Source organism: Pleurodeles waltl, chromosome 5 (genome assembly GCF_031143425.1).
Source record: "Pleurodeles waltl isolate 20211129_DDA chromosome 5, aPleWal1.hap1.20221129, whole genome shotgun sequence".
Classification (NCBI taxonomy): Eukaryota; Metazoa; Chordata; class Amphibia; order Caudata; family Salamandridae; genus Pleurodeles; species Pleurodeles waltl.
Window position 1 is genome coordinate 1507584921 of NC_090444.1, and position 14456 is coordinate 1507599376.

General features: G+C 45.8%; 1 protein-coding gene across 3 annotated transcripts in view; it reads right to left on the reverse strand.

The window, feature by feature from the left end:
• Positions 1 to 14456, reverse strand: part of FBXO9 (F-box protein 9) — a 343828-nt gene that overhangs the window by 158602 nt on the left and 170770 nt on the right. For all 3 annotated transcript variants that reach the window (XM_069235799.1, XM_069235800.1, XM_069235801.1), the window contains one exon: positions 9200 to 9318. In XM_069235799.1, coding sequence (XP_069091900.1) covers positions 9200 to 9318 — 119 coding nt within the window. The remainder of the gene's footprint in view (positions 1 to 9199; positions 9319 to 14456) is intronic.

Below are 14456 nucleotides of genomic sequence, written 5' to 3' on the forward strand. Positions count from 1 at the left end.
GCTTGGGAATTAGCAATACGCCAGTGATTCGCATCCTCGGTTGCTACCCTTTTGCCTGCTGCATCAAACTTGAGGCACTTTATCCTGGGAGGAGAGTCCCCTGTGGACTGGCTGTTAGCACGTTTCCCTGCTGCACTGACTACAATGGAGTCTGATGGTAACTGATGGGAAATGGAAACTTGATCTTTTGGTGCTGGCTTATATTTCTTGTCTATGCTAGGTGTTAACACCCTGGCTTTGACTGGCTCTTTAAAGATTTCATCTGCGTGTTTGAGCATACCAGGCAGCATTGATAAACACTGGTTTTGTTTGTGTGCACTATGATATGCTGCTGCCCTGGAAATGACCTGGTTATATGCTGTGGTATCCTCAGGTGGATATGGTCTTTTGGGATACAACTCAGGATCAATGGGTGGGATTGGATCAGTCATACATGTCCCATGGATCCATGTTATAAATGCTATCACCCATAAAGTCCCCATGTGAAGAAGCAAGAGATTGTGTGGGTAAAGTTGGGGGTGGTGGAGTAAGAGGTGGCGGAGAAGGCGAATGTAGAGAAAGCTGAATAGTCTTTGGGTTTTCCTTATGCTTAAATATTTTCGCCAGTGAAGGTCCAGCATCCAAACTCTCCAGGAATGCTAATTTCCTCTTTGTCAATGGAGGAGGAGATGCAATAATTTTTCCAGTCTCCTTCTGGATTTGAATCCTCCTTTGTTTATGGTCCATGAACTCAAGAATGGGTCTAATGTCTGACTCATCCCCCCTCTTGTTCTGAAGATGAAGCTTGTTTTTTGCCTTTTAGAGAATGTCCCGAAAGTTTAGTGGCAGTATGCTTCGTATTGGCCGAAAAAAAAGTTCAAGTAGATGGAAAAAGCTTTTTTTAGGCTCCGAAGATTGACTTCGATGTCTTGGAAACTAACTAGGTTCGGAAGTGGAAGCCTCCATCTTTCGACTCTATGCCGAAACAGGTGTGGCAGTCTGCTGCTGGGGGTGATTTTGGCCTTCTTCGGCGCCGAACCCGAGGGTCAGTCGACAAGTTTATGTTTTTGGGTGGAACCATGGCTTACGAGCAGTGGTGTCCCCATGGCCTTGTATGGTCTTTTAGTTAGATGGGTAGGGGCTGGTGTACTCACATACTCCATCACAGGGAATGCCTGGCTGTCCTCCTCTGAACCTCGGTCAGAGTCCGAATCTGGAATGGAGACTGCTGTCTGAGCCTGTTCTTCACTGAAGATGTCAGGGGTGGGCTCTGTGGATTTCGACGCCATCTCCAACCGCCGTGCTCTCCGATCGCGCAGTGTCTTCTTTGATCTAAAAGACCGTCGCGCCTCGCAGCTTTCTTCTTGATGGTTTGGAGAAAGGCAGAGATTTCACACTGAATGCTGGTCCGTGTAGGGAAACTTGGCGTGGCACCGAGGACAGACTCGGAATGGAGTCCGATCCATGAGCCTGTGACGCAGCAGGCCCGATGAGGCCTGAGAAGTGTGTGGGTGCCCAAAAGGGGGTTTAATCAATCCTGAGTCTGCAATCGGATCGAGTGTATGGAAACTGTGATTGAAACTATACTGACAGTAAGATAAAAGATAGAGAAGATCAGATAGGACCGAACTGAAAGTACCGGAGCTAGAGGGAACACGTCCAAACCCAATTGTGGAAAGAAAACAATTTACAAAGGAGTCGATGCCCATGCGCACGGAGAGGAGGAGTCACTCAATCCCGTGACTCGAAACAAGCTTCTTCGAAGAAGAACAACTTGCAACACTCCGAGCCCAACACTAGATGGCGATATATGCACGGCATGTGTATCTGCAGCTACACATGCCATCAAACATATATATTTTTGAAATGCAATGTGAAGAAATGTTCTATTGTAGCCTTTACATATAGGCTGCAAACTATTCGTCTCTTTCATCAGTGTTTCTCAAGGCCTTCCTGAAGAAAGGTGAACATTCACACTTAAGAAGACGAATTATGACAAATTATAAGTGCTCCAGGATTCCCGCACATGGGCTGGACTATTTAGTGCTTATGACCATCAGTGGAGATCCCCGGAGAGAGAAACTAGAATCTATGTAGTCTGCTTCCTCGTGCAGGTTTCTCTGGGCACCATTAAGACTGTCCATCTCTGAAGCTAGAGTCCCCTGAGGACATATGTTTTGGACCCAGTTGTCTGCTCAAGTAAGTACCCTTGACAGTTGTCTGCTGAAATATACGCTCTTGACATTTCCAGCTCCCAAAGCAGTTGATGACTCTGGAGAGGTTTGGTGCTTCAGTTTATTTTGCACCTACTTATGAAGCGTCTAGTAGATGATACTATGTGAGTTTTTTAAAAGCTGGTAGGCTGAACAGTGTGGTTTGAGGCTAGACACAGGTTGCAGACTCTGTGCTGATCAGAAAATGGGCACTTGCTGTTGCACGTACGGCAAAATAGAAAATGTGTGTTTTATCATCCACCCCATCCATGAGTCATTCTCATACAACATTCAAAGCAATCAGTTAGTGTTTCTGCATGTTAAGGGATTTTTAAGCCTCTGAAGTTTAAATGTTATTTATAATATAGGAAGAAGGTGTCAAAATGTCAAATTCATCTTTATAATAAACACTTGTTAATGAGCAAACTGATTAAGAGGATACAAATCATTTTGCTACTTTTTGCACAAAGATGATTGCAACAGCTGCACCAGAATTGAATTACATTTCAACATCATAGTATTCTTGTGGAAGCTAGATCAAAGAAGTACTAGTGTGGAGCCTTCCTCAGTATATCAGGGAGGTAAAAACATTTGGAATATTAAGATTGCCACTCTGGGGTTGCCCTTAGCCCAGAAATAGGTTGGCAGTCCAAGTAGGGACTACAATCCTAGTCAGGGTAAGTCACAACATAATCCAAATTATCCTGTGCCCACCCTCTGGTAGCTTGGCACTGAGCAGTCAGGCTTAACTTAGAAGGCAATGTGTAAAGTATTTGTGCAGAACTTCAAACAATAACAGTGAAAACACCACAAAAAGACACCATACAGGTTTAGAACAATAGAGAATATTTATCTGAATAAACTATTGTTGAAACAATGAAAATCAGATGTACACAAGCAAAGTTATGATTTTTTTAAAGAATAAAACAAACTAAAGCATCTAGCAACACAATAGCTCGAACTGGGGCTATCACGGCTTCATTGACGGAGTCGTTCCCAACAATCCGACATCACCGGTGCCGGTGTCACACAGATCCCTAGGTACTGTACCTTTTGAAAATAAACAACAAGGACGTCATACAGAGTCGGAAAGAGGCGTGGACGGAGTCAGTCCCTTACAGCTTCCAAGGAAGGAGGTGTTGGTACCGCGCTGCGGGGCACATAGAGATGAGGCATCGGCTCCGTCCGGACGCAGGGGGAGATGAGGTGTCGCTGTCCGCGATGCATTGATTCCTTGTGATCCCGGCAGGGTCGCTGGTTCTGGTTCGTCAGGACGTGATGTGTCGACTTTGCAGTGTCACAAACCTCAGCGACGTCAAAGGGGGTCATGCCGTCAGACTTGCATTACAGGCCGCGGTCTTTGAGGCAGTGAGGTACACTGAGTGTGAGCAGGCTGCTGTATCGCTGAAGTCGTTCCAGAGTCGCTGGAGTCAGGTAGTAGCAAAATGAAAGAAGCTGAAGTCTTTGGTTTTCTCGAGACTTCAGAACAGGAGGCAGGCTCAATCCAAGCCCATGGAGAGCACTTTGGGGAAGGCAGAGTCCTTCAGCACAGTCAGAGGCCAGCAGGGCAACAACAGGGCAGCAGTCCCTTGCAGCAAAGCAATCCGGAGAGTCCTTTGGGCAGCCAGGCAGGTCTTCTGACAAAGTTCAGGTGCAGGTCCAGATGTGTCTGAGTTGGTGGGGTTAGAGACCCAGTTTATATACCCAAAAATGCCTTTGAAGTGAAGGAGGCTTAAAAGAGTGGTTTTGAACTGCACAGGTTCCCCGTTCAGTTCAGTCCTGTCTAGCAGGGACCCAGTAGGGGGTTGGGAGTCCATTGTGTGAGGGCAGGCTACTGGCCTTTGAAACGTAAGTGTGATGCCCTCCACCTTTCCAGACTAGGAAGACCCATTCAATATGCAGAGGAGTGCAGGTGTGACTGACTGTCCTGTGTTTGTGGTTGTCTGGGTAAAAAGCACAAGGGAGCTGTTAACCCGCCCAGCCCAGACGTTGATTGGAGACAGGCATTAAGGCACAGATGGTTTTTAAGAAATGCTAACTTTCTACAAGTGGTATTTCTCAAATAGTAATATAAAATCCACCTCACCAATAAGCAGGATTTAATCTTACCATTCTGGCCATACTAAATCTGACCTGTTTAACTCTTTCAGATCAGAATCTACCAATCAAAAATGAGGGCAGTCCTAATGTTAGTCTATTAAATGAACAGTCCTCACAGTAGTGGAAAACAAATTTAGGAGTGTTTCACTATCAGGACACATAAAACACATATGTACATTGTAAGGAAAGGCCTCCTTGGCATGATTACCCCCTAACATTTTGCCTTTGCTGATGCTAAGTTATGATTTGAAAGTGTGCTGGGACCCTGCTAACCAGGCCCCAGCACCAGTGTTCTTTCCCTAAACTGTACCTTTGTCTCAACAATTGGCACAATCCTGGCACTCAGGTAAGTCCCTTGTAACTGGTACCCATGGTACCAAGGGCCCTGATGCCAGGGAAGGTCTCTAAGGGCTGCAGCGTGTCTTATGCCACCCTGGGGACTCCTCACCCAGCACATGCACACTGCCTCACAGCTTGTGTGTGCTGGTGGGGAGAAAATGACTAAGTCGACATAGCACTCCCCTCAGAGTGCCATGCCAACCTCACACTGCCTGTGGCATAGGTAAGTCACCCCTCTGGCAGGCCTTACAGCCCTAAGGCAGGGTGCACTATACCACAGGTGAGGGCATATATGCATGAGCACTATGCCCCTACAGTGTCTAAGCAAAACCTTAGACATTGTAAGTGCAGGGTAGCCATTAGAGTATATGGTCTGGGTATTTGTCAAACACGAACTCCACAGTTCCATAATAGCTACACTGAAAACTGGGAAGTTTGGTATCTAACTTCTCAGCACAATAAATGCACACTGATGCCAGTGTGCAATTTATTATAACATACACCCAGAGGGCATCTTAGAGATGTCCCCTGAATACCAACCCGACTTCTAGTGTAGGCTGACCAGTTTCTGCCAGCCTGCCACACACCAGACATCTTGCTGGCCACATGGGGAGAGTGCCTTTGTCACTCTGTGGCCAGGAACAAAGCCTGTACTGGGTGGAGGTGCTTCTCACCTCCCCCGCAGGAAGTGTAACACCTGGCGGTGAGCCTTAAAGGCTCACCCCTTTTGTTACAGCACCCCAGCTAGTGGAGATGCCCGCCCCTCCGGTCACTGCCCTCTCATTTGGCGGCAAGGCTGTAGGAGATATTGAGAAAACTAGGAGGAGTCACCCACCAGTCAGGACAGCCCCTAAGGTGTCCTGAGCTGAGGTGACCCCTGCCTTTAGAAATCCTCCATCTTAGTTTTGGAGGATTCCCCCAATAGGATTAGGGATGTGCCCCCTCCCCACAGGGAGGAGGAACAAAGAGGGTGTAGCCACCCTTAAGGACAGTAGCCATTGGCTACTGCCCTCCCAGACCTAAACACCCCTCTAAATTCAGTATTTAGGGGCTCCCCAGATCGCAGGAAATCAGATTCCTGCAACCTGAAGAAACAAGAAGGACTGCTGACCTACAAGCCTGCAGAGAAGGAGGAAGACGACAACTGATTTTGCCCCAGCCCTACCGGCCTATCTCCAACTTCGAAAACCTGCTCCAGCGATGTAACCGACAGGGACCAGCGACCTCTGAAGCCTCAGAGGACTGCCCTGGACTACAGGACCAAGAAAATCCTGTGAACAGCAGCCCTGTTCAAAACCAGCTACTTCTTTGCAACAAAGAAGCAACTTCAAAGGACTTCACGTTTCCCGCCGGAAGCGTGAGACTCTACAATCTGCACCTGACGCCCCCGGCTCGACCTGCAGAAAACCAACACCTCAGGGATGACTCCCCGGCGACTGTGAGCCCATGAGTAACCAGAGACGATGCCCTTGAGCCCCCACAGCGACACCTGCAGACAGAATCCAGAGGCTCCCCCTGACTGCGACTGCCTGTAACAAGGGACCCAACGCCTGGAACCAACACTGCACTCGCAGCCCCCAGGACCTGAGGGAACCGAAATTCGATGCAGGAGTGACCCCCAGGCGACCCTCTGCCTTGCCCAGGTGGTGGCTGTCCCGAGAAGCCCCCCCTTGTGCCTGCCTGCACCGCTAGAGTGACCCCCGGGTCCCTCCATTGTTTCCTACCTGAAACCCGACACCTGTTTGCACACTGCACCCAGCCGCCCCTGTGCCGCTGAGGGTGTGTTTTGTGTGCCTACTTGTGTGTCCCCCGGAGCTCTACAAAACCCCCCTGGTCTGCCCCCCGAGGACGCGGGTACTTACCTGCTGGCAGACTGGAACCGGAACACCCCTGTTCTCGATAGGCACCTATGTGTTTTGGGCACCTCTTTGACCTCTGTACCTGACAAGCCCTGAGCTGCTGGAGTGGTAACTTTGGGGTTGCCTTGAACCCCTAACGGTGGGCTGCCTATGCCCCAGAACTGAGACTTGTAAGTGTTTTACTTACCTCCTAATCTAACCTTTACTTACCTCCCCCAGGAACTGTTGATTTTTGCACTAGGTGTACACTTTGAAAATAGCTTATTGCCATTTTCACAAAGACTGTACATGATATTGTTTTCATTCAAAGTTCTTAAAGTATCTAAGTGAAGTACCTTACATTTAAAGTGTTTGATGTAAATCTTGAACCTGTGGTTCTTAAAATAAACTAAAATAAGATATTTTTCAATATAAAAACCTATTGGCCTGGAGTAAGTCTTTGAGTGTGTGTTCCTCATTTATTGCCTGTGTGTGTACAACAAATGCTTAACACTACCCTCTGATAAGCCTACTGCTCGACCACACTACCACAAAATAGAGCATTAGAATTATCTACTTTTGCCACTATCTTACCTCAAAGGGGAACCCTTGGACTCTGTGCACACTAGCTCTCACTTTGAAATAGTATATACAGAGCCAACATCCTACATACATGTCCTGCCTTTTACCTACATTGCACCCTGCCCTATGGGTTACCTCGGTCCTACATTAGGGGTGCCACATGTAGAAAAAGGGGAGTTTAACTCTTGGCAAGTACTTTTAAACTCCAAGTTGAAGTGGCAGTAAAACTGCACACACATGCCTTGAAATGGCAGGCCTGAGACTTGGTTAAGGGGCTATTTATGTGGGTGGCACAATAAGTGCTGCAGGCCCACTAGAAGCATTCAATTTACAGTCCCTGGGCACATCTAGTGCCCTTTACTAGGGACGTATACGTAAATTAAATATGCCAATTGGGTATGAACCAATGTTACCATGAGAGCATATGCACTTTAGCACTGGTAAGCAGTGGTAAAGATTGCAGAGTCCTAAAACCAGCAAAAACAGTGTCAGAAAAGTGGAGGGAGGCAGGCAAAAAGTTAGGAGATGACCACTCTAAGGCTGACAGGTCTAACACCTTGCTTCAGACTAACTACTATCCAACTGTTATAAGGAAGTAAGCAAAGTGCTAATTCTAAAAAGCAGCCAAGGAACCGTCTTTATTACTTTGCTTAATTTTTGGAGCAATTGTTCTTAACCTTTTGACATTTGTGGACTCCCACTTATTACTGGATTCAGGGGACCAGTGGTTACTTTGTAGCAATACAAGTGCCTGACCCTCATGAAGAGGCCAATGCCGCTCGCACCACCCAGTGCCCATTCCAGCGTTGCCAATTACCGTACCACTACACTCCTACAAGTGTGACAATTGAGACTATTCCAGGCCCCCTAAGCTATAAGAATGCCTTAAGCTGCAGGTATTTGTCATTTTTATTTTATATCGGATTAATAAACAACTATTGTTGTTCTCATTTCTAAATTCAACAGACAGTTACACCATGGGGCAAGACTGTCATAAGAACCGATGTTGACAATTAAGTGCCGATGCCAAGCACCGGAAACCTGCAGCTCAAATAAAGTACTGCGGGGACCCCCATTGAGAAAATAATGAAAGCCGGGGGCCCGGATCTAAGCATTTTTGTTAATTTGAACTGCAAAGCAATACAGAGAAATATGAAAACAACCAATCCATAAATATACAAATGGTGAAATATTGAATTTATTTCACAAACAACTATAAAATATCTTAGATAATGAGAAGGTTGGAGCTTTTCTAAATTCAATTTAGGCCATTCATTGTACATACTGTACTGTACATTCTGTTTGATACACGTGCACTGTTCCCATGATTTAATCTGAGGATATTAACTTAATTTGTAGACTTCAATTTCACACTTCTCCACATTTACAAAAATCATTAACATTTTCAATTCTACGTTTTGCTTCTCAGGTTATACACAGTTTATTCATTTGTGAAACTTATTTCATTTTCTAGGACCCACTGAATAGGCTTCGTGAACACACAGGGGTCTCCGGACCAAAGGTTAAGAACCACTGATGTGGAGGGATGCCCAGTCAAAAGTCCTGTGCTCACTGTAACATAGGACTCAAGCTTTATTTCAATGAGGCACAACAAGGCTTAAATATGCGTGGGACAGCATGCGTATCCCAGCAGCAGAAAGATGGACAACTTTGTGCTTGATTGTCCCTATTCAAGCAGGACTAAAACGGATTATGTATGATTGACCTTGGTCAATAGTGGCGTGGTGAGCAAAAAAAAGAAGGCTTGAATGTCACCCAGTGATAAGTAGTTGAGATGTTCATCACTTTTTTATTTTTCTCTGTATGGTTTAAAGGAACAGTTTGATGTGTTACCCCCAAATCTTTCTCTAAGAGTGGACAATAAGGCAGATGGACATTTTTGTTCCCTCAACAGGAAGTACTCTCTGTACTTTACTGCTTTCCCTTCTTCCACAGTTGAAATAAACATACTAGAATTGCAAATTAGTTAATCCCTCACCCGTGAATCAATTTTACAGAATGAAAGTTTCTAAACTTCTGCATTCTAAGATGGCACAGAACATGAATGCATTTGATATTATGCATACAATTACTTATTGTTCACATTTAGTTTGCTACAGTTGGACTAATCTGAGCACTGTAACTTACCATCAAACCGAACGCGTGGCCTTTCTAAAAACATTTGCCTCCATGTGGAGTACAGGTTTGGTTTATTACAGTTTCTGCCCCAGATTTTCAAACAGGCTAAACGCCAAATTTCAGGATCCCTGGTTAAGAAGAAACATAATATTGTAAATCAAAAAATGAGTGGCAGCTACAATTAAAACAACAAGTGCACTGTTTACAAATTGGCAGAATATGCATCACAAAGCTATGCAGCAAATGTGGTGGCTGGCGACATAAGGTCAAAAGAAAGATTCAATTTGTTTTCCAAGCTACCTATGGAAGCAGGAAAAGCCAGACCCATTGGGGGAAGATTATAACCAGAGAGGAACCAGTCAGTATAGGGCTTTATTAGAAGTGCCACCAGCCTACTTTCCTCTCTGAATCCAGTTCATATATCAGAATTGTTTTAACGTAAATGTCTATGATATTGAAAACGAGACATTATGGATTTCATGAAGAAATCGGTTATTTCTTTTGTCATGCTCAATTTAGTGGCCAAGAACAATCTTTTTCAGCAGGCTTGGGAGATGTTGCAAAGTTCCTTGTGGAGATTATAATGTACTTGCCAAAGGAAACCGAGGGAACTTTTGTTCCCAGTTATGTTGAGAACATATCTGTTTCAAAAGCTGGACATTGGTGTAGAAAAGTACCATCTTGCCTGGCATGTTGCCCCCATTTTCACTGTATGTAGGTTTGTTTTTGCCTATGTGTCACTGGGATCCTGCCATGCAGGACCCCAGTGCTCATAATGTATGCCCTGTATGTGTTCCCTGTGTGGTGTCTAACTGTGTCACTGAGGCTCTGCTAACCAGAACTTCAGTGCTTATCCTCTCTTTGCTTTAAAACTGTCACTGCAGGTTAGTGACTAATTTTACCAATTCTCATTGGCACACTGGAACACCCTTATAATTCCCTTGTATATTGTACCTATGTACCCGGGGTATTGGGGTTCCAGGAGATCCCTCTGGGCTGCAGCATTTCTTTTGCCACCCATAGGGAGCTCAGACAATTCTTACACAGGACTGCCACTACAGCCTGAGTGAAATAACATCCACGTTATTTCACAGCCATTTTCACTGCACATAAGTAACTTATAAGTCATCTATAGGTCTAACCCTCACTTGGTGAAAGTTAGGTGCCAAGTTACTTAGTGTGTGGGCACCCTAGCACTAGCCAAGGTGCTCCCACATTGTTCAGGGCAAATTCCCCGGACTTTGTGAGTGCGGGGACACCATTACACATGTGCACTACATATAGGTCACTACCTATATGTAGCTTCACAATGGTAACTCCGAACATGGCCATGTAACATGTCTAGGATCATGGAATTGTCATCCCAATACCATTCTGGTATTGGGGTGACAATTCCATGCATCCCTGGGTCTCTAGCACAGAACCCGGGTACTGCCAAACTGCCTTTCCAGGATCTCCACTGCAGCTGCTGCCAACCCCTCAGACAGGTTTCTGCCCCCCTGGGGCCTGAGCAGCCTGGTCACAGGAACGCAGAAAAAAGGATTTCCTCTGAGAGAGGGTGTTACACCCTCTCCCTTTGGAAATAGGTGTGAAGGGCTGGGGAGGAGTAGCCTCCCCCAGCCTCTGGAAATGCTTTGATGGGCACAGATGATGCCCATCTCTGCATAAGCCAGTCTACACCGGTTCAGGGATCCCCCAGCCCTGCTCTGGTGCGAAACTGGACAAAGGAAAAGGGAGTGACCACTCCCCTGACCAGCACCTCCCAGAGGAGGTGCCCAGAGCTCCTCCAGTGTGTCTCAAACCTCTGCCATCTTGGATTCAGAGGTGTTGGGGCACAATGGACAGCTCTGAGTGGCTAGTGCCAGCAGGTGATGTCAGAGACCCCTCCTGATAAGTGCTCACCTCTCTTAGTAGCCAATCCTCCTTTCTCAGTAGACAAACCTCCTTTTTGGGCTATTTAGTGTCTCTCCTCTGGGCTATTCCTCAGATAACGAATGCAAGAGCTCACCAGAGTTCCTCTGCACTTCCCTCTTCGACTTCTGTCAAGGATCGATCGCTGACTGCTCCAGGATGCCTGCAAAATCGCAACAAAGTAGCAAGATGACTACCAGCAACATTGTAGCACCTCATCCTGCCAGCTTTCTCGACTGTTTCTTGGTGGTGCCTGCTATGAGGGCTGTCTACCTTCACCCTGCACTGGAAGCCAAGAAGAAATCTCCAGTGGGTCTACGGAATCTTCCCCCTGCCAACGCAGGCACCAAACTTCTGCATCTCTGGTCCTCTGGGTCCCCTCTCATCCTGACGAGCGTGGTCCCTGGAACAGAGGAGCTGGGTCCAAGTGTCTCCCACAGTCCAGTGGCCCTTCTGTCCAAATTCGGTGGAGGTACGTCCTTGCCTCCCCACACCAGACAGCAAACCTGTGTACTGCGTGATTTGCAGCTGCTCCGGCTTCTGTGCATTTTTCCAGGACTTCCTTTGTGCACAGCCTAGCCTGGGTCCCCAGCACTCCATCCTGCATTGCCCAACTCGCTGAGTTGGATTCCGACGTCGTGGGACCCTCCTTTGTGACTCTGAGTCGACCGCTGTCCTCAGGTCTTATAAGTGCCAGTTCCGGTACTTCTGCGGGTGCTGCCTGCTTCTGTGGGGGCTCTCTGAGTTGCTGAGTGCCCCCCCTGTCTCCTCCCCCAAGGGGCGACATCCTGATCCTTCCTGGTCCCCAGCAGCACCAAAAATCCTCAACTGCGACTCTTGTAGCTAGCAAGGCTTGTTTGTGGTATTTCTCAGTGGAAACACTCCTGCATCCTCCAGCACGCTGTGGGACATCTTCTGACCAAAGGAGAAGCTCCTGGCACCTTCCGTTGTTGCAGAATCTTCGGCTTCTTCCACCCGGAGGCAACCCTTTTGCACCTTCATCTGGGGTTTAGTGGGCTCCTGCCCCCCCTGGACACTTGCGTGACTCTTGGACTTGGTCCCCTTCCTTTACAGGTCCTCAGGTCCAGTAATCCGTCTTCAGTGCTTTGGTAGCAGTTGTGGTTCTTGCAGAATCCCCTATCTCTACTATACTGTCTTTCTGGGGGAGTAGGGTAACTTTACTCCCACTTTTCGGGGACTTGGGGTGGGGTATTTTGGATGCCCTTACTGTTTTCTCGCAGTCCCAGTGACCCTCTACAACCTCCCATAGGCCTGGGGTCCATTCGTGATTCGCATTCCACTTTTGGAGTATATGGTTTGTGTTGCCACCTAGGTCTATGTCTACCTATTGCATCCTATTGTGATTCTAAATTGTTTGCACTACTTTTCTTACTGTTACTTACCTGTTTTGGGTTTGTGTACATATAATTTGTGTATATTACTTACCTCCTAAGTGAGGGTATCCTCTGAGATACTTTTGGCATATTGTCACTAAAATAAAGTACCTTTATTTTTAGTAACTCTGAATATTGTGTTTTCTTATGATATTTTGCTATATAAGTGGTATAGTAGGAGCGTTGCATGTCTCCTAGTTCAGCCTAAGCTGCTTTGCCATAGCTACCTCTAACAGCCTAAGCTGCTAGAAACACCTCTATTCTACTAATAAAGGATAACTGGACCTGGCACAAGATGTAAGTACCACAAGGTACCCACTAAAAGCCAGGCCAGCCTCCTACAATTGGTCAAAAACATTGAAGGGGGAGAAGAAAGAGAAAAAAGTGAACAAAGATCCTGGAAAGTCTATGTCACCTAGTGAAAAAACAAGGGGATGAAATCTAATGACTCCTTTGAGAAGCTGAAACTAACTTTTCGGGCAAGATTGACAAGTATTGCAAAGACAAATCCTGCCCCAAAGGAAAAAACACATTTTCCACAGCGGTACCTTTCAGAAAAAAATAAAGCAACAGCATCAGTTGAGGAAAAAAGGAAAGCACAACAAAATAATAGTAACTATTTAAAAGGCATTGTGCAATTGAACACAGTGGGAAATCTTAGAATTGGACTGTAGGATGTTTATTCACACAGCACTTCAGTATGGTACAAAATAATCTCAAATTGCCTTTGAAATGCATACTTCATTATGAACCAAACATAAAAGAGGCTTCTTTTTCTTTTTGTTAGTCACTTTATGGCGACGAAAATGTTGACGCTAGAGGAACTCAATTTCCGCTGTAGCCTCAGGCTTTTTGACTCCATAGTATGTAGTGGTTACAGATTCCCTTGGGGAATTGCTGCTGACTAGACAGAGATCACCCACACAGACGACAGTTATGACTGCATCAGTAGGGTTCTAGCAGGGAAAGGGTTTGGTTTTAAAATCTACTCAAGGTGTAGCAACTTCACACAGCGGCTTAAAGCAATGTGGGAGACATGTAATGATGGCCATTTCCAAGATGGTGGTGTCCTGTTTCTTGGCACATTCATAGGGCATTAGTAGTCTACTCTTCTCACCCCAGATGTAATTTAACACACTGTGCAGTTCCGTGTGCACATTTCCTGAACTGAACTCTATTATGTTTAAAGCCACATTAAAATTCAAGTATATAAAAGACGGCTTTACCACAGCAAAGTCCTGAACCTCCTCATTTCTGTTGCAAAGTGTCTTGCATGTCACTGTAAATTACTGTTTCTAAAGTTCTCCCTTTGCATTTCTTTGCTTGTCTGCTCAGGTGGTCGCTTTAAGGGGGAGGAGGGTGTAGCAACCACACAGAGCAAGGTGGATTCAGATGTTTATTTCATGGACTCCTCACAACAAAAAACACATTCGAGCCTCACCAACATTCCAGAGCAAACTCCCAGCTAGACCATTTACCAACATTCCAAGGTAAGCAAGAACATACCATTGTACATATTTACAATAAATTAAACACTCTAAACATACTTTAACAATGAATAATAGTATTGTATATTATACAATATTTACAAAGTTGTGAATGTCAAATCGTTCCCTTACTATTTTGGATGACAAATTGTTCTTATGACTTCCTTGACTTCGTATGTGCTTATTACATATCTCCTCCCCTTAAGAAGATAATTCAAAGTCCTTATGCCAAATTGGTACTCTCCTGAATTGGGAACTACAGCTTCTATGTTGTGCACTTGAAACATGTTCGGTGTCGTCTTTAGTAGCTGGATGGTTTTCCTGTCTGTCGACTGTCCCACGGTGGCACACAATACGGTCCATTCTCAAGTCTACACAAACACGTATGCCCTTCCCTCCTGACTTCCTGGTGACCACAATAGGTGCCAACCATAGAGCACTTTCAATCGGCTAAATGACTTCTAACTGTTCCAA